The 20,457-nt window shown below is 39.4% G+C and overlaps 1 protein-coding gene across 1 annotated transcript; it reads left to right on the top strand.

Annotated features, from left to right (window-relative positions):
• Nucleotides 1-7,278: 7,278 nt before the first annotated feature.
• Nucleotides 7,279-9,574, top strand: GCK72_016658 (uncharacterized protein; the record flags this gene model as incomplete). The annotated part of the gene is made up of 4 exons (XM_053731613.1): nucleotides 7,279-7,307; nucleotides 7,866-8,226; nucleotides 8,278-8,352; nucleotides 9,290-9,574. The coding sequence occupies 4 exons, from the start codon at nucleotides 7,279-7,281 to the stop codon at nucleotides 9,572-9,574; spliced, it is 750 nt and encodes a 249-aa protein (XP_053580526.1).
• Nucleotides 9,575-20,457: the final 10,883 nt, after the last annotated feature.

Below are 20,457 nucleotides of genomic sequence, written 5' to 3' on the forward strand. Positions count from 1 at the left end.
TAAGTCTGCAGGAACAAATTGCGCAGGGATAATTCAAAGGATAATTTCAAAAGCTAAAATCAATAAAAAGTAAGTCACGTGTGTACTATTATGCAACAGAAATAGGAAATAGTAGAAAATAGACAATGGGGAGAAATGGAAATAGTAGAGAACTGGTTTTTGAAGAGCGGAAATCGGAAAGAGGTGAAGTCTCGACGCATTCATGAACAATCAGAATCAGAGAAAAAGAAAAAACGAACAAGAATTGATAGAAGAAGAAGAACAATGCTAACTTAATCGGATGGATATCCCCACCTGTGACCGAACGATTAACTTTTACGGTGGTCTCTCACTCTCCAGATGGAAAACGGAAAACGAAGGGAAGGGTGGAGAGTAGAATTGAAATGGTAGAAGGGTTTTACCTTGAAATCGTCTTCTTCTCTCCTACTGTTGACAGTTAGGCCATGGGGGAAACGAAATAGTATGCGGGATGGAGAGACGTGTAGAGAATTAGAGAGAGACAGGTGAATTGCAGCTTGGCAAGAAGACTAAGAATAAGAGAGAGCGGGGAGCGAGCGAAGCGTGAGAAGATGGACGGATGAGATGGGGGGGGGGGGGGGAGGAGATGACGTTTTTGAATTTGGACAGGTAGAGTGTTTATTTGTTTGTTACTTTTTTGGGTGATCAGGTGTCAGATGAGTACCTGAGTACTGTAAGAAAGTTAGTACGTCGGAAAAATAGACTGACCGGAAATGTTGAGGTCCTGCGACCTTACTGGATATCGGAAAGTGCAGCACTTTCAAAAAAGTTTCAAACGCTCAAAAAGGTCTCAAAACCGTTAAAAAAACCTCAAAACCCTTAAATAAGTCTCAAACCCGTCAAAAAAACATCAAACAGTCAAAAAACGCCTAAAAACCTTTTTAAACTCTCAAAACCCTCAAAAAGTCTCAAAACTGTCAAAGAAGTCTCAACCCTCAAAATAGTCTCAAATCCCTCAAAACCGTCAAAAAAACACCTCAAACAGTCAAAAACGTCTAAAAACCTTTTAAAAGTCTCAAACCACTTTAAAATGTCTGCAAAACCGTAAAAAAGTCTCAATACCGTCACAAATGAATTCGGCGTGACCTAGAAAAGTCCGAAAAACTAGGTCATAGCTTTACATCAGTCTCAGCTTGAAAGCTCAGGGTAATAGATTTGAGGATTTGGCTCAAAAGTGCATTACCGTAAAAATCTGGAGGCCTAGAAAACCAAAGCACAGGGAAAATAGGCCATAAGGTTCAATAAGTTCAATTTTGTAGACACTGGAAAATTTGGCGGAAAAAATGTGAAATTCAAGTGATATGTGGGTGGCCTAGAATACCAGATTATGAGAAATTAGTCCCTTTAAAATTCTTAGTACGTACATAGGTACAGTCCAAACATTGGCAAATCACTTGAGCAGAGAAAAAAAACATGGCAAAAAAATTTAAGGAACCCTAAACTTTTGGTTCGTGGCCTAGAAAAACGAAATTTATGGAAAACTAATCCAAGTTATATTCTACATGTCAATGTAAGATGAACTAAATTTCTGAAAGTTAGGTTTTCTAGGCCACAAAAACACACAACCTCAAAAGAAGCAGTATAGATATAAATAATAGCCCACAAATCTTAATATACACGCAAATATTCAAAACTAAAAGGAAAAGGAAAAGGTATTACGAATCCGCGAGCGGCTCACAGAGCACTCATGCTCAATGGACTCTTTATGCAACACGAGCTGAGCCGAGAGAGCACAGGGAAATGAGAGAGCACCCCGGCTCATTGTGCTGTCTTTCGGTTGTTATGGAGACAGAGACCGAAAGGATTTCGAAATTTTCTATTCCCCCCCTTGGGGAAAAAGGGGGGGGGGGGCCTTGTTGTTGTTGGTAAACTCCCGCCGCTCGGAACGTAAATGAGTCATTGACTTATGAACGATGAAGAATTCAGAAGAAGAGGGGTCTCCGCATTGTCCATGTAGTGAAAGTGGGGGGAGGGAGGCGCATTGTCGCAGAAGACGTACGCAAACGACGACAGGACAGTGGCGGCGGCGGTGGTCTCTGTCTTCTATGCGAATTTGAATAATATCTTCCCTTTTTGGAAGAAGGAAGATGCTTCCATTCCAAAATAGGTCAGAGAGAACTGACCTTCGGTGTGAAGGAAGAGGAAAGGAGTTGAAATTGTTACTAAATACTTTTTGGAGGGAAGGCGGAGGAGGTAGAAGAGGTTGACGCCTTCAGGTAAAGGTATTAGTGAATTGAAGTAGGAACGGTAACGGGAGATTGAAGACGTGAGAATTCTGAATCTGGCTTCGAATTTTGGTTAGAGCTGATGTGGGATAAGCTGTTTTAAGAAGTTGTAAAAAGTCGATCCATAGGAAATGTAGAGATCATAAGTTTGTTATACTGGAAAACTGAAAATTTGAAGATTCTGAGACTGTTTCCAGATTTTGCCTACGACTAGAATAAACTGAGATACGGGAGTTTCACTTGAAGGACAAAAATCCCAAAAAAATCTATTGAAACTGCTAAAAACCCGCGTTTTTCACCGGAAAAAAGCAAAATTTACGAGAAAAATGACCCAAAATTGCTATTTTGGCGAAAAGTGCCAATTTTTTGTTTTGTTTTTTGAGTGAAAATCATTCAAAACCGGCTGAAAATGAGTTGTTTGTGCTGAAATCATTTTAGTCTAGGAAAAACGTCCATGGGCTCAAAATCTGTATATCTCGGCTCATTTCAGTCCGGGTCAAAATATGAAAACAGATTCAGATTCAAAATCCTAAAATATAAAACATTGGGACTCAACAATAAAGGGGGCTCAAATTTGACCATGTGCACTTGCTTCAAAGCTATATATCTCGGTGAGTTTTGGTGCTAGACAAATATTGAAAACAGATTCAGAATCCTCGTGACTTCAGCTTTCGAAATATGTAGGTTTCGCAACTAAATATTGTGTATTAATGCGTCTTTTATTTGACAAGTTGGAATATCAGAGATGAATATATGTGATTAGGAAGCAAAAGTTTTCGGGGAGCCCTGATTTTCAAGGAACCGTTAAAAGCGGCAATAAGGTTCCGATTTTATCGGTTTCAAAACGTCACGGTTGCGAAATGATACTGTCGGAAACTACCGAGCTTTGTTTCATATTGGCCCACAGTAGCTCCATCGAACAACGGTTGGCACTGTGCCAAAAAAGACTTGGCTGAGTGCCAAATGAGTGTCAACAAAAATGTGGGTCTTTCAAGTCCGTCCGTCAGAAATTACACCAAAGAAACAAATGTTTAACTATAATAGTTTAATTCGATAAGAAACATCGAACGGAGTCGAAAGTGCTATTCGTAAGGTTCCCTAAGGTTCTTGAACCGCTTGTACCATTAGTCAACCATATTAAAGGGGACACCGGCATTCCCAAAAATTGAGATTTGTTTGGTATGGATTGACTTACAAGGGAAGTCTTTGAATACGCCACTTTCAAACTACCTATTAACTTGGTTATAGGTATTTTCAACCATGAGGAGTTCATTTCTGCAGTCAAAACCTGCTAAATGTGCCTGCGAGCCGAGTTATGAGCTCTCAAACTATTCATATGTTTAAGCTATTTTTTCATGGAATTCCAAATCGGTCGTATATACGCCACCGCGCGGTTCATTTTCTGTTCCGCAGCGGTTTACCAGTGTTTGTACGTTGCAAAAATGAGAATATTTTGCGTATACTACTTGTTGGTTTGGAATTACATGTAAAAAAGCTTATCCATATGAATAATTTGAGAGCTCATAACTCAGCTCGCAGACACATTTAGCAGGTTTTGACTGCAGAAATGGACTCCCCGTAGTCGAAAGTACCTATAACCAAATTTATAGGTCGTTTGAAAGTGGCGTCTCCGAAGACTTCGCTTGTTAGATTTTTGGACAAAAAAGAAAAGTTTCTTGGAGTCATTCCGAAATTTAGCCTAAAGAGAGTTACGTGCCAAAAAAGGGCCCCTCGGTGTGGTGATTTTCAATTTTTGAAATACCGGTGTCTCCCTTTAAGGATATATGAAACATCTTTCGTTTCCCATCAAAGAGAATCCGCTAGTGTGACAGCCGACTGGTTCGATTCTTGTTGTTGTGGTGGTGTGGTTGGTTGCAGAAGAAGGTGTGGTGCAAGTGCGCATGTCTAATTACAATTGAATTCTGTCCCCTCCCCCTCTCCTTCTATCTCAATACTTCCCGACACACGGCTTCCCCACATTCTAATAATCCCCCCTCCCCTCTCGGCGGCTCCAGGTGAGCCGCAACCTCTCCTTATTTCGTTTCGAAATTCCAAAAATTTCCAATCTCGCCTTTTTATCGTTCTACCAAGAGAGGAGTGGCCTCCTCACCAAAAAAGTTTTGATAGTAATCTCTCCGAAATCTAAATGTGTCGGATGGAAGAAAGAGGGAGAATTTTGGTAATGGAGAAGAAGAAGTCATTGATCAACTGGGGAGTGAATCATTTGTATGTCAGGAGGGGTGGAGGAAGGTTATTGAGGTTGGGATGCAGATGGAAGATTTTGAAAATCTAAGGTAAGGGACGAACAATAACGAGGGGAAGGTGTTGGGAGATCGGAGAATTGAAAAATAGGGAAATTTTGGACAATAAAAGCACAGCTGTTACAAAGAACATTAGTAAGGGCACAGGGCGAAAGGTCCGCAACGAAAAGTTTTGAATTTTTCCCTCCGAGTCGCGTTACGTGCGCGTCGCGGTTTTTATTGAAAAATGCTGCAAATATACATTAAATTATAATTTGGCGCTCGGCCAATTCTTTTTTGGAACCATGCCAACCGCTGTGCGACGGAGCGCGTTTTCGCGACCTTACGCTTTGCACCCTGTGTAAAGGGTAGTGGATTGGAATTAGAGCTGTTTGACTGTCAAGCATCAGACAAATCTTGCTAGCACAGTCTGTGAAATTTGATTAAAAATCAAATATATGGTTTTAAAGCTTAAGTCGTAAGGATTCTGAATTGGGTTTTGAATTTTCTCGAGGATCTTTTTAAGCCAAGATACAAGACTTCCAAAAAGAACTCACACATCTCACTGGCTTTAAAGCCTTTTATTTGATATATTTTTGCTGCGGAAACCTTGATTTAGTATTTAATTATGAAAAAACTCTATATTGTAGAGGATTTTAACAGCTTCAATTTGATATATATTTCATTACGTAATTTTCTATCTGGAAAAGGTTACAAAGGGGATATCAAAATCACTAAAAACAAGCTTCTGTTATACTTTTTTTCAATCACATCCTAGAGAACTTCAAGACCTTTCATTTGCTATGATTTTCTTCAACTAACTTTTATTCTGACCAAAGCTATATTCGCTGAAAATTGTGAAAATCATCAAAACTTGACTGAAGTCGTCTGAAATCGGGGTTTTTTTCCTCTTTTCAGACAAAAAAACTGCTGAAAATAGCTCCGGGGTCTTTAATTTGCTATAATTTATGTAAAAATTCCTAAGGTGGTGAACGGTCTACAGTAGTCAGTACATACATAAGCAACAATACAAATACTGAACAAGGAAACAAAAGATGAACATAAATAAGAGAAATTTAACATCCGGGGCAAAGTGAAAATCTCGGTCAACTCGAGCTAATCAACACCCCCCTCCTTTATATGAAAATGAGTCAATTCGTTCGTGCGCCGCCGCACACCTACCGAACACACACACTTGAAATGTCACTTACACAAGTACCTAAACATAGTCAGTCAAAAGAAAATAAAATCGATGTAACCACCAAACAGTTCGAATGGCTTGAGACCTTGAAACGGGAGGCAAACGATGGCAAAACGGATGGAAGCGCTAAAAAAAACTGATGAAGGTCGCGCCAGTGACTGTGACGGATGGATCATCTGAATCGAGGAGGTGTTCCGGAAACAGAAGACGCGACGTTCCGAATTCCGAATCCACATGACGTCTTCTTTTCCTTTCCGCCCCTATGTTCATCGTTATATCGTAATGATAGGTGTGGAACCATGCGGTGTGTGTGTGTGTGTTGAGAAGAATGAACGCGTCGTTGTCGGGAGCGATAAAAATGTTTGAATGTCTTCAGAGAGACATAGAAACTCTTAGATTGTATTGTGATAAACATTCCGAAAGGGTATTATAGGTAGAGAGGGGGATTCGGAGGAAGAAGAAGATTGAAATCTGAGAAGGCAATGGGGATTTGGATTGGAAGGGTGATGGAGAAGGAGCGGAACAAAAAGGAAAATATGTAAGTGGTCGGATTGGCAGGGTTTTTGAAAAAAAAATGAAAAAAATTTGTAGGAAAATACGTACCCAGCACAGCAGTGCGAGGCGTATGATCGTGGCAAAAAAATAGAAGAATGCCAAGAATTTTTACGTTTGTTTTCAGTATAAACCGCAACGTGTACGCAACGCGACTGGGAAAAAGTTTAAATCTGTTGCGGATGAAACCGGGGACACCCCAAATCTGAGAAACTATTAAAACTACTTGCTTACTTCAAATTGACGTTTTGAAACAGTTATAACGGGATCTGGGACGTTTCGAAAAAATAAAAAATAAATCCAAATTATTTTCATAATAGTACCCCCGTCGTTGATGCGTTTCACTGCCCTCTACGACACTTTGAAATCAGAATTTCCTCATGAAATTTATATGACTCGAAAGCTGACTTTGTGAGGATTCTGAAACTGTTTTCAATTTTTTTCCAAAGAAAAAACGCACCGCGATACGCTATTTTCAGAAGAGGACTCCAAGTTTCGCGCTCTAGTCTATTGGTTGGGGTCGATAGCGCCGCATGCGTAAAAAACGTCCTAATTCAAAAATGTATGGTACAAACTTTACATGATTAAAAAACAGTTTACGTGAGGATTCTGAATCTGTTTTTGAAACTTTTCCAAAGTCAAAAGGAACCGAGATACAGCGTTGTTTTTGATCTCGCTGTTTTAGAATTCTGCACAAGTCTTTCCTCGCGATTAGTCAAAGTGTCCTATCTTGGTTTATTATGATTTTAGACAAAATTGAAACACAGATTTAGAATTCTCACGTTTTCAGCTTTCTATTCTCCTTATTTTTCCCAACCACTTATCAACAACAAAAAAAAATCCCGTCAACGTAAACTATATTCAAAAGATCACGTCACCTTTTTCCCCTATCCCTATCTGAAAATTAATCTTCGAACCAAATCTAATTAATGCTCATTTTTACATTTGGATAGGGAAGACGTAAGTTGGGGTTTTCTATTTTGACAGTACCAGATTTTCAGGATTTTTCCAGTCTTCAAAATTTCGTAATTTCAAGCATTCCATGGATTCCGGCAAGCTCGTTGAATACTGGTTAGTTTCTGCAATATGGGCCTCCGTGGAGATATGGGACGTGACTTATATCATTGGAAAGCTGAAAAAACGCTGACTTCAAATATTTATTCAGTTTCGGCCTTCGTGGCCTGGTATTCGAAAAAAATATGAGATCAAAGTTTGAAGTTTTTACCCGACTGGCGTGTGAAGCTTTCCAAGGATCTATACTTTAACCTGATTTCTCTCCAATACTAGACTTCGCTGACAAAAACTGAATATATATTTGGAATCAGCGTTTTCTCAGCTTTCCAATGATATAAGTCACCACCCATAACTCCAAACTGACTCGGTGACATTTCTAGTGAGATCCACTAATAAAAATTACCTTTCTGACACGCTAATTCTCTATATTTCCGAACTTTGACCTTGTTTTTCTCGAATATCAGGCCTCGAGGGCAAAAACTGAATATATATTTAGAATCAGCGTTTTCTCGGCTTTCCAACGATATGGGTCACGTCCCATATCTCCAGATTGACTCCATGACCTTCCCTAGTCAGTTCTAAACTGTCCAGTTCAAATCCATCTCTTCCTTCCAGCCTCCCAAAACTAACTGATGCACTTCTTCTATTCGCCGTCTCCCTAACTCTTCTCCAATGCTGTCCACCGAAGAAAAACCCAGGACCACCACCACAAATGAAATACGATGCGCGGTCTCCCACAATAACCAATTCCAGAAGTAGAAGTCACTCGGTCTCCCAGTCTCCCGGCAAGTCACCAATGTCACCGAGCCCATCAAAACGATCGTCAGCGAGTAGAGCGAGTAAGAAGCATCGGAAGTCTGCTGAGGAGGCGGATAGAAAACATAAGAAAAAGACAAAAAAGAAGAAGAAGTCAGCAGAGTCGGGGAAGAAGGATGAGGGGTCGAGGAGATCTTCGAGGAGAGGGTCGGTTGAGAAGGTAAGAAGGGTTTCGGTGGAGCGCATTTACACGTTTTGGTGATTTTTTTAGGATGCAGTGCTACCGGTTCAATCAACTCAACCTTCCCTGGCATCTTCTTCTGATCCGGATTCAGTTGGCACTGCGGTAAGGATTAAGGCTTAAGTTTGAGCAATAGGTCATGGAGTCAGTTTGGAGTTGCAGGACGTGACCTATACAAGGAGAAAGCTGAGAAAACGCTGATTCCAAATATATATTCAGTATTTGGCCTCGAGGCCTGGTATTCAAGAAAAATAGAGTCAAAAATCTGAAAAATGACGCAAAAATTGCAAAAAAAAAGTGTTTCGCGTGTCAAAGTATATCCCAAATATCCAGTCGTATGTCAGACTGCCCAATTCGGCTAGACGACCCATGACTTTAATTTGTGTTAGGCCTGACGTTAATTACTTCTTCTTTACTACAATTCCCATTTGGAATTCTATCATATGTAATACCCATGACTTCCTCCCCCCGGTAAATTTGTCTCCCTGCTCATTAATTCAATTAATAGACTATGATCTCCCCCTGTGAACTTGCATCATCAGTTCCCCATTTCTCCCCTATACCTTCGGACCTAATATCTTGCTTTCCTTTTATTTCCCCCTCCTACCAGGTCTATAGCCTCGTGAGGGGCTTGATCCGGTCTCCTGTATAATTTTAATGATTTATTGTCCAGTCAATAAATACATAATGATTAAAAAAGCAGCGTGACCTACCAGATCCCTAGTGACGTGACCTATACCATTGGAAAGCTGAAATCACGCTGATTCCAAATATATATTCAGTTTTTGCCCTTGAGGCCTGGTATTTGAGAAAACCGAGGTCAAAGTTTGCTGTTACTTTTCTCATGTCCGGAGTGTCAAACTTTGACCTCATTTTTCTTGAATACTAGGACTCAAAGGTAAAAACTGAATATATATTTAGAATCAGCGTTTTTTCAGCTTTCCAATGATATCGGTCACGTCCCCTATCTCCAAACTGACTCTATGATCTTTCCTAGTCAGTTCTAATTCCAGCGATTCTAGAATTCTCCATGTTCTTCCAGAGAATCGAGATGATCACTTTCCCCATCGCCGAGAGTCCTGCTAAGAAACCACCACCACCAATCCCACAATTCAAAAAAGCCAGCCATGAACCAGCGTCGGCAGAGAAAAAGAGCAAAGAGTTTCCGGCTGTCAAGAAGGCAAGTCAAGAGATTCTACCGGCTGCGGGACGACGACAAAGTAGAGAGACTATGAGAGATCCGTTTGCAGTTCAAATGAAGCAGAGTAAGGAGTGTGAAAGGGCGAATTCGACATCGGGAGGTCGTGACGTGGCGAAGAATTTCTGAGAGATCAAAAGTTGGGCATTGAATAAACGTTAATTGATTTATAATTTTCTATTTGTTGTTTGTGGATAGAAGGCTGACGGCCAACACGATGAGGCCAGGACTACCACTGCAGTCGCGCTCTATTGACAAGCATGGTACATTTTTTGCGTCACGGTGAACATTAGAATTTATATAACCAGTATAGTGGGCACAAAAGTTCGAATATACAGTACAGCTCAAAAGTATATTAAGTTTTGATTTTTTCAATTGAAAATGCCCAACTTTGAGAAGGTCTCATAGTAACTCTGATTGTCCCATCAAGTAGATTTTTAATGAATTATACAGATCAAAAGTAGAACTTTATTTTTGTAGTTGACAACTTTTTTGTACGAGCACTCCCTAGAGAGTTATGGCCATTTTTAGACGACAGCTCAAAAATTGCACTAGTTTGCACTGAAATTGGTAGATCTGAGGGAGAAATTACTTTGACGATATGTAACTTGCTAGGGAGTGTCCGTACAAAAAAGTTGTTAACTACAAAAATGGAGAATTACTCTTGGTCTGTCGGACCCCATAAAATTTTATTTTGTGGGACAGTTAGTTTTACTATGACACACTCTCAAAGTTGGGCATTTTCAACTGAAAAATGCAAATCTTAATACACTTTTGAGCGGTACTGTACACCGTGACGCAAAAAGTGAACTATGCTTGTCCTGGCCTCATCGTGGGCCAACTCAGCAGTGCGAGGCGTAGGGTCCGCATTTGAAGTCTTCCGAGTCGCGTTGAGTGCGCGTCGCGGTTTATACTAAAAGATACGACAAGCCAAGTCTCTTTTGGCACCGTGCCAACCGTTGTGCGACAAAACGCGCTTACGCCTCTCACTGATGTGGGTCAATATGAAACAAGGTACGGTAATTTCCGACAGTGTCATTTATGTAACCGTGATTTTTTGAAACCGAGTAAAACGGAACTTGTAGAAACTATTTACCGTCGTGAATCTTGAGCATATCTCAAAAATTAATATGTCCAAAAAATCCTTCTACGTCACCCCGAGGGAACGAAAATTCAAAAATCACTGCACATCGTTTATGGTTCGATGAGTTCTCGTCATGATGCTATTATCTCTAGTTTTTTTAGACATGAACGCTGAAATTCTCTAGCTAGATCCCTCATTTCCTTAGAGCCCCCCGGGGCTCTAAGATAACAATAATATTTATTCTGACGGTGGTTTTGTATTCTTGAGAATCGGGCGAAAGCAAAGTTATATCTGATGAAAATGTAGTTTTGAATACAAATTTTTGTATTTTTAAGTCACTGTACAAATCTAGGTGTACAAAAACAAGGAATTACTAAATTTTTTGCATTTTGAATAGTAAAAATAGGTTCTTTAAGATCGGTCCGAATAAGAACCGTTCGGAATACAACTGTTACAAATCAGAACTGACTAGGGAAGGATCCCGAGTCGAGATGGAGTTACAGGTCGAGATATATATCACTAGAACGGAAATTTTGCGCTGATTTCAAATCTGTATTCTGTTTTTGCTGAACGATCTCGTGCAAAAACGTTATTCGCGTTTTTGTGGCTTCTCAGTGCAAAAATGAGCATTTTCAAGACACCCGAAATTAACGTTTTTCTGATTTTTTTCAAATTTTTTTGTGTTGTACGTGTATGTTGTACCGAGAGGCCCTTTTTTGACACCACTTTGAGGCTTCATAACTCGCTCTAGACTAATTTTCGGACCTGCCTCCAAGAGACTTTTCTCTTTTCTACAAAATTTTCAGTCGATTCATATCAAAAAGTCTCAATTTTTGGAATACCGCAGTCCCCCTTTAAAGCTTAAACTTCCTAAAACCCTTAAACCTTAAACTTAAAAACCCTGAAACCAACTTCTCGAATCTTCAGATCTCGAGTACATTCCCCGATCCCTGGGGACAGATGTATCGGGTACTACGAAGAATCACATTGATTTCACCTGTACCCCATTTTATTTGAATGTGCTCTCCCCCCTCCCTCACTTTTCACACGGTACCCCTCCACTCCTCAATTCAATATGCACATTGTCATGTAAATTCAATGTGCGAAAAATGATACTCTTTTGAGTTTCAAAAAGCGGAAAGAGAGAGATGGAATTTTATGTTTCGAAACACACAATTTTTTATTACCTTCCGGAGACCGAACTAATCGTCACTTTGCACCCCCCTTTTCCAACTCTCGCCACTGCGATAATGAGTGGGGGGAATAGTATTATTTACGACCCGGCTGTAAATAGAGAGATAAGAAATTGTGTGACATTTTTGAGAAGAATGGGAGAAGAATAACTTTTTTCGGGTTTCTCCTCCTATCTTACCGTACCATAAATCTATTCATTTTCTTTTCTCCCCCCTCTTTGTATTTTTATCTTTCGATCCGGGTTTATGGTTATTAATTGCCGAAGATACGATAAGGAACTTTTATTGTTACACATATTTAGGTCAGACTACTTTTTTAGTGTTTCTTTTTGGATTTCTTGAAATAAAAGGAAGTAGAAAGTGGCAAAGTATCACTTACTGTAGTGGTCTTGGAAATTTTTTAAAATTTCTCATTTTGTGATATGTTATAGAGAAGTTTGTGCTCTATATTTTTGTAGTTGACAGCTTTTTGATAGCTATCTTAGCTATTGAGATATGCGCCTTTAAAGATTATGAGGAGAGAGAGAGAGACGCAGGAAAGCAGACACTCTTGTTTCTCTGCGCTCTCCACCTCTCCTTGCTTCTGCTAGCTAACTTTGAATGCGCATATCTCAAGAACCCGAAAAGGTATCAAAAAGTTGTTAACTATGAAAATAACCTACTTGAAATTTTACATATTTTGTTAGTTGGCACCTTTTTGATAGCTATCCACGTTTTCGAGATATGCTCCTTCAAAGTTAGAAATTGGCAAGTTTGATTGATTTTACTGGTCTTGAAGGTTTTTCAAAATTTCTTATTTTGTGATATGTTATAGAGAAGTTTGCGCTCTATATTTTTGTAGTTGACAGCTTTTTGATAGCTATCTTAGCTATTGAGATATGCGCATTTAGAGATTATGTGGAGAGAGGAGAGGGCGCAGAGAATCTAGAGTGTCTCCTCTCACAATCAGAGATGTAGATCAGTACTGTAACTTATCATGTTCCTGTATGTCTGTCTAGCAGAGAATCCTACTGTATGTCCGTCTGCTTGTGTCTCTGGATGTCCGGATATCCGAATATAAGATTTTTGCACTTGTGTGTTTTGGTCGAATGCGTCTTTGTTGAAACGGATGTACCTTGGTAGCTGTTTTATCTGTGCGTCTGTCTGTGTATCGGTTTTCCAGTCCGCGTGAATTTTATTGAATCCTGGGAACGATCACTGTCTCCCGAGCACAGCTTGTCGGTCTATGTTTGTCTTGTCTGTGTTTTGGTTGGTCGGGATGTCCAACTCGCAAAAAACCAACGGAGCCAGCTCATTCTCAATTTGCATGTCTGTCTGTATGCATGTCTGTGTTTTGAATTGTCCGGATGTCCAGTCCGCTCAATATTAAAAAACTGATTTCTTGAAGATTCTGAATCTGTTTTCAAATTTTGACTCGCACCAAAATGGACCGAGATACGGCATTTTGAATCCGGAAGCTCAAATAGAATTTCTGACGAAAAAAGTGTTAACCACACTAAAAGCTTTGTATCTCCGCTCATTTTGGTCTTAGTCAAAATTTGAAGCCAGATTCAGATTTCTCATGAAATGAGCTTTTAGGTCGTCTGGAGCATTATCAAAAGCCCCGAAATTTAAAACCCAATCCTACTGTAACAGATCGTGGACCTTTTCTCCACATTACCTCTTCTCCTCTTGTCAAACAGTAACAACCTCATAATATTTGCAAACTCTTCATTTTCCCTCATTTGTTTCTATAGGCGGATTAACAGGTGTCTGATTACATCTCCCTTCTACCCATCTCCCCTTCAATAGAACTGACCACCGTAAGAAGTCTCTTCTCAAGAATAGAGGGGGATCCACTCGAAAAGTCACTAATACCCACTACTCAAGTGCCCACTTGTCCTACACCTTGATACAAAAAGGTTTCAAAAGAGAATTGTCTTATGTATCGGGGTCCTTTTCGGGAACGAGACGCTGAAAAGAGGATGTTGGGTGACCTCTAGTACGTACTTGGTGTCTCTGGGGACAGGTGGTTGTGACCAACTCGAAAATACGACATTTTGAACCGGATAATTTTTGAGTCTGATATCAAAAAGAGAACCTTGTCTAGGTTCAAGTTTAGAGTCTGATCACGGAAAAAGTTTGTGGCTAGACATTGTCATGGGTCTAAGTTCTATGCAACATATGACACGTTACCGGAAATTCCAGAAATATCTGTAATTCAGAGTTTTATCAGAAAAATTGATATGATTTTAGAAATCAACATGTCAAACAGCGTATATAAACCAGTTTTTGAACATTTTTTGAAAACATTTTTGGCGCGCATGTCAATTCGAACTTTTACCGTTAAGAAAGGAATTCACCTTTAAGAAAAGAACTCAAAATTTCGAGGGAAATATCTCATTTTCAGAAAATCTTCTCTGAAAGCCAGCATGATTTTTGAAAGGAGAATTTTTGAAAAGCATACTTGTCAAGGCTCGAAAACTTGGCACCAAAATTCAAATTTCAAATTTTTAAAGTTTTTTTAAAAAAAGGCAAATTTTCGACTATCATCCAGAATTAGGAGAAATTCTGAAAAATCATCAAAAATGTTCACATTTTCGATGAAAAATTTCAAAAATTTCAACAACAAAACATTTTTTTTAAATTGGTGCATTTTTTGAAACCGGGCCTTCGGGGCTTGCCGGGCCGGGCCTTATGTAAATCAACATAATGTCATATTCAGCATGTTGAAACTATCTAAAATTCAAACCGGTTTGGATCATAAATTGGTCAGTTTTGACCGCATCTCGAAGATTTTTATACTATTTGAAAGCCCGCATTTTTCTCTATCTATTTGACCTAATTCCAAAAAAATTCCAGTAAAACGGGCAAAAAAAAAGCGGGCTTTCTAATGGTATAAAAATCTCCGTTATCCGTCCAAAACTGACGAAGTTATGATTAAAACCTTTTTTTTTAGAAAACTCCCTTTGGACCAACTTTCAGAATTGTCTCAAACGGCAGCAAAACTTTATTTGTGACCGGAATTTTTTGAAATCATGTCATTTGGATAGAGAAAAAAGACAAAAAGTTCCAGTCCCGCTATCTTCACTGCGAATTCCCCAGCCTCACAATTTCAAATCAAGAATAATCAAATCTAAAAGTGTCCTCCAACCAATATTCATAACCAATTTCCCTACCACTATCTATTAGGAATACCTATTTGCATAAAATAACTATTCCCCCCATCTCCTCTATATAATTTCCTCCCCCCATCTGCAGGTGCTCATCATTTCCTCTCCCCCACCCATCATCACTTCTGCTCTCACCTCCCGCGGTGTGTTACGTATTCTCGATCTCAAATTTCCAATAATTTGTTTATATTTCTTCACTCGATATCGCTAGCGTCCCCCTACCCCCAAAAAACTTTGTTTCTAAGTTTTTCATTTCCCATTTCCACTTTTGATCTAGAAGGCTCATAAATTTTGTGTGCTGCTGGGGCGCGTGTGCCCTGATTGACTGTCATAAATTATATGTGTGCCGAAATGGAAATTTTGGAGGCGAGTTGTAGATTAGGACAGGTCGTTACGAGCACGCGCGCCCGATTTTATGGGCTTGATTGGGTTCTAGAAAATGAGAGACTTGATTAGTTGTGTGTGGTGATAGAAAATTATGCGTTTTTTTCTACTTGGAAAATTGTCCCGCAGATTGGTTTGTATATGGGGAAGGATACTAAATCACTCGGTTATCACAGAGAGAGAGAGACAGGTTTCATTTGGTGTGGCTGAGAAATGAGAAATGAGAAAGAAGATGCTGTCAAGAATCTTGACACTTGTTTGAGGGCTGGGGTATCTTTGCTGAAATTCTAGGGTTCTGAGGGTTATGGGTTCTGAAAAACAAAGAAATTGGTGGATAGATGGGGAACCCATTTTTGAGCCTAAAATCTGAAAATGAGCTTATTTGACTTTGGTCGAGCAAATTTGGCCAACTTTTTACCATATAATGGTGTTATGTGTCATCTGAAGACTATTCTCCTGAATTTTTTTGGAAAGTTTTTTGAGGGACGACATGTTAGTCAGCCGTAGGTATACATTTTCACGCTTCTGAAAACATTGTTATGAAAACGCGCCTGAAGCGCGCCAGACTCTCTCTTCTTCTTTTTCGTGGCGTCCTCTCACCGATAGAATGAGTTCGGGAAATGCCTGCAAAATTTGGAAACTTTGAGAAAATACAAAAAATCATTGCTGAAGAGAAAATCGAAGTTAATTGAGGAAAAATATAGTTTTAAGAGGTTTTCTTGAAAAATTACTGTAAATTTTGTACCTAGAATGGACCAAGACACTAATTTAAAGTAAGTTCTGAACTCTTGATACGGGTCGGCGCGTACTTCGCTTAAAACGCAACATTATGAGCTGAAAACTATACGAAAATGTAGATCTCGATAAGTTCTATGTCCGTGACGGGCCGGATGGTTATTTGTTCATTTGCCGCGGGCCGGGCTAAAATGAATTTTTGGTCATTTTTGCGTTTTTGGTACTTGTTTCCGGCCGGCGGCACATGAACGATTTGTCATCCGGCCCATACCAGATTACTGCCATAGAATTCGCCAAGATCTGCATTTCGGTACATTTTCGGCCCGCGTCGGCCCGTTTTGGTAAGGTATAGATTAAGTCTGTCTATGGCTCAAAGTTTGTCCACAATTTTTAGGTTCTCCGGTCTTTTTTCGTGTGAAATTACATGACATGTTCTTGATTAGACGTACCTAAGCCTAGTACCTCAGACCGCTCACTCTTACCTATCCCCGTAATCCCTCTCCTCTAATCTTGTACATAACTTATTTACCCTCAATACACTGTCAAATCTCTTCTGCCTCCCCCTCCCATTCCATAAATTTCCCCGCCTCCTTTTTGCACCCCCTCCTTCCATCTCTCTTCCTTCCCATCAACCTTTTTATGACCATCAAACGATTAGGAGCTACTTCTTTTCTCTCTCTCCCCCTACCAATTAGAGGTCTTCCCATTCATCCATTCTTTTGTTTTTTTTACCCCTTAATTATTGCGGTTTTTTGGTTCTAAAATAGTTTTAATAATCTGTAGTTGGCACTTTGACCCAATATGCTTCATCAGCAGTTGTAAAATATACACAATTTTTATGAGCGGGTTTTTATGGTTACAGCCCCCTCTCGCCGCGGCGTCACTCTCATTAACTTATCAATTTTGAGAAAATTTGGAACTTTGTCTTGTGGAGTGAGTGAGAGAGCAAGAAATCAAAGGTGAGGGAGAGCAATTTTAATTTGGCCTAAATTCGAAATGATCCCGGGAGATGCAAGAGCGCTCCAATGAGAATTTCGTCGTTTAAGCGAATCGCAAAGTTGTGAAAGCCCGGACTCAAAACCCGGGAGTTGGCGTCAAAATTCAAGATTCCAAAATTTTGAAATTTTTCGATTTTTTTCGCGATAGAGTCAAATTTTTGGCCATTCTTCAGGGGAGGATCCCGGGAGGTAGAGATTTCACTGCAAATGCGCTCCAATGAGAATTTTGTCGTTTTAAGGGCAAATTACCGTATTGCATAGTCGTATATGGAGTTGACGCCAAAATTCCAAATTTTTGAAATTTTGTTGATTTTTTTCGTCAAAATGCGATATTTCTGGAAATGTATGAATTTTTTCGCCAAGATTCCAAATTTTTCAAATTTTTTTAATTTTTTCGCGATAGAGTCAAATTTTTGGCCATTCTTCAGGGGAGGATCCCGGGAGGTAGAGATTTCACTGCAAATGCGCTCCAATGAGAATTTAGTCGTTTTGACGGTTTTGTCAGTTGCGGCAAGGTAGTTCCACGCGGTATCTCCAACCAGGAATAAAAACTCTGTAAGTGCGCTCCAATGAGAATTTAGTCGTTTTGGCGGTTTTAAGGAAAAACTACCAGATTTCATAGTTGTACAAGGTCCAGGAGTTGGCGCCAAAATTCCACATTTTTGAAAACTTTTTAATTTTTTCGCCAAAAAACCTAGTTTTTGAAATCTTTTTAATTTTTTCGTCGAAATTCCAAAATTTTGAAAATGTTTTAATTTTTTCGCCAAAAAACCGAATTTTTTTAAAGTTTTGAATTTTTTAGTCAAAAGCCAAGTTTTTGAAATTTTGAAATTTTTCGCCAAAAAGGCAAAATTTTGTAAATTTTTGAATTTTTTCACTAAAAAGTCAATTTTTACATACATTTTTTAAATTAGTATTTTTTAGAAACCCAGCCTTTGGGCCTTGCCGGGCCAGGCCTTGAAATGTACCAAATTGTTTTTCCCCCTTTCTCAGATAGGTATAGCATCTGCTATATTCATTCTAGATGCATCCCTAATTCCTTTTCAATAAAAGCTTCCATCCTAATTAACATCCCCACCTTTTGATCTACCCCCGTCTATATCCCACATAATAATAACCACCGCTTATCCTCCCTCCCGGTCCCTTCTTCCTCGAAGAACCTTTTCCCCCGAGCAAATTATCGTATTACCAATGGAGCACACACACACACACACACACACACACACACACTCGCTCAATAAACCACATAAATCGAGACGTGATGGTTTTACGAGGTGTAAACGAGAGTCGACTTGGCAGGTTGCTCTCTTTCTTTCGGGTCGAATTGCGCAATTCCGTTCAAAGAGGAAAGTGCCGCTCCGATAGGGGGGGGGGAACCCTCTGAAAACCAACTGTCTGTCGTATCGGAAACTATTTTGACTGGCGTTGCGTAATGACCGGATTATAACTCTTTGAACGCCGACGACTAGTCAGCCACGTCATCATATGTACAGTATACCATTTTAAGACTATTTGCTTCGGTATAGACTCATAATCGGATTCCACTTTAGGGCTACTTTGAGTTCCTAGTCGCGTCTTAATGGTTTACTGTGTCAGTCGGTAAACACGCAAACAGACACACATTTGATATTTAGAAATCGGATTATTTTCCACCATTTTTGACTATTCATTCACAACTTCTCGCTTGACTATCTCTTTTGCTAAATGGATCCTTAATTTTCTTAATAATGTTGATTTTTGAGCGGTGGCCTAACTTTCGCATTTTTGGGTTTCTAGGCCACTGGCCGGAATTCGCCTAATTTTTGGAAATTTTGGCTAATTTTCCACAAAGAAGCTCATTTTCTGCCTAGAAATAGTTCAAAAACGCGTGTTTGTGGTGGTGGCCTAACTTTTGCATTTTTGGATTTCTAGGCCACCTGCCGGAATTCGCTCAATTTTTGGAATTTTTGGCTAATTTTCCACAAAGAAGTTTATTTTCAGTCTAAAAATAGTTCAAAAACGCGTTTTTGTGGTGGTGGCCGAACTTTTGCATTTTTGGGTTTCTAGGCCACCGGCCGGAATTCGTCCAATTTTTCGGATTTCTAGCTAATTAGCCACAAACAAACTCATTTTCAGCCTAGAAATAGTTCAAAACACGGTTTTTCTGGTTGTGGCCGAACTTTTGCATTTTTGGGTTTCTAGGCCACTAACAAAAAATCAGTCAAAAACAACATATATTATATAATTGCATGGCTGGAAAGATGAAGAGGATTCTGAATCTATTTTTAGAATTTTTCTTGAATCTTCTGTCGCGCGTCTACCTGTGCTGAAAGTCTACAAGTCTGAAAGTGTCGTAACTCCGCCCATTTTAGTCCTAGATCAATTTTTAAAAGTGTTCCGGAATCCTCATGACTTTTGCTTTTTGATTATCTTAATTTTGGTACAATAACTCTACATTTACTTTTTGAAAATTCATTTTGAAGATATGTTAAAAACGAGATATGGTGTTTTTACCACATATTTACCTATCGAGAAAACGTTGACCCGGCTACAGTAAAATTAAATTGCATTAACAGTTTTAAAAGCTAATTTTATGATAAATCTGAATCTGTTTTCAAATCTTGACTATGACCAAAATGAGCGGAGATACAAAGCTTTCTGTGCGAGTAACTTTTTTTCTCAGAAATTCGAATAAAGCTTCCGGATTCAAACTGTCGTATCTCGGTCCATTTTTGTCCTAGACAAATTTTGAAAACAGATTCAGAATCTTCACGTTTTCAGCTATCAAATCATAAAACTTGTTAACGGATCACTCTCCTTTTGCTTGGAGAAAACTTTCAGTTTAGCGTGATTTAGGGAAAATTGGTGTTCTCCTAATCGCTCACAACTTTCCTGCAAAGAATGAAAGTTCTGAAGAATATTTTTTAAAAATTTGATATCACTGGAAAGCTGAAGATGTAAGGATTCAGAATCTGGTTGCAAATTTTTTCTAGGCCCACAACGCACCGAGTTACAAGGCTTCAAGTAGTGTCAGCCTGAATTACTAAATTCCTTGACCAAGTTTTTAGTTGCCTAACCATTAATTACCCATCGATTCCGGTCGGCGACAACAAGGGTACCGGAAAATTGAAGGGTTGAGTGAACGAGACGTTATCCGGGAAACACATCTCTAAACTACCTGTCAGTTAGGTAATCGTTTAACATAATGATGTGTGACAAGAATCTCTACAGTACTCCCCTAGTTTCCTTTGACGGTGTGCCCCTTATCCTTCCGCTTAGCCATCCCTTCAGGCGGGCCCCCCCCCCAGACCCAAGGGGGGTCTACATCTAAAACTTATTCTTGACAAGCTATACCTTTTGTCGCCATTGACGTCGTCGATCACCATGTTGGTGTGCCGCGCGCTCGCAAAATTGTCGCATTAAAATTGAAATATGGGAATGAGGTGGAAATAGCGTTTTTTTCCCGTTTTTTTCCCCTTTCACCAAC

This window comes from Caenorhabditis remanei, chromosome V, assembly GCF_010183535.1.
Source record: "Caenorhabditis remanei strain PX506 chromosome V, whole genome shotgun sequence".
Taxonomy (NCBI): Eukaryota; Metazoa; Nematoda; class Chromadorea; order Rhabditida; family Rhabditidae; genus Caenorhabditis; species Caenorhabditis remanei.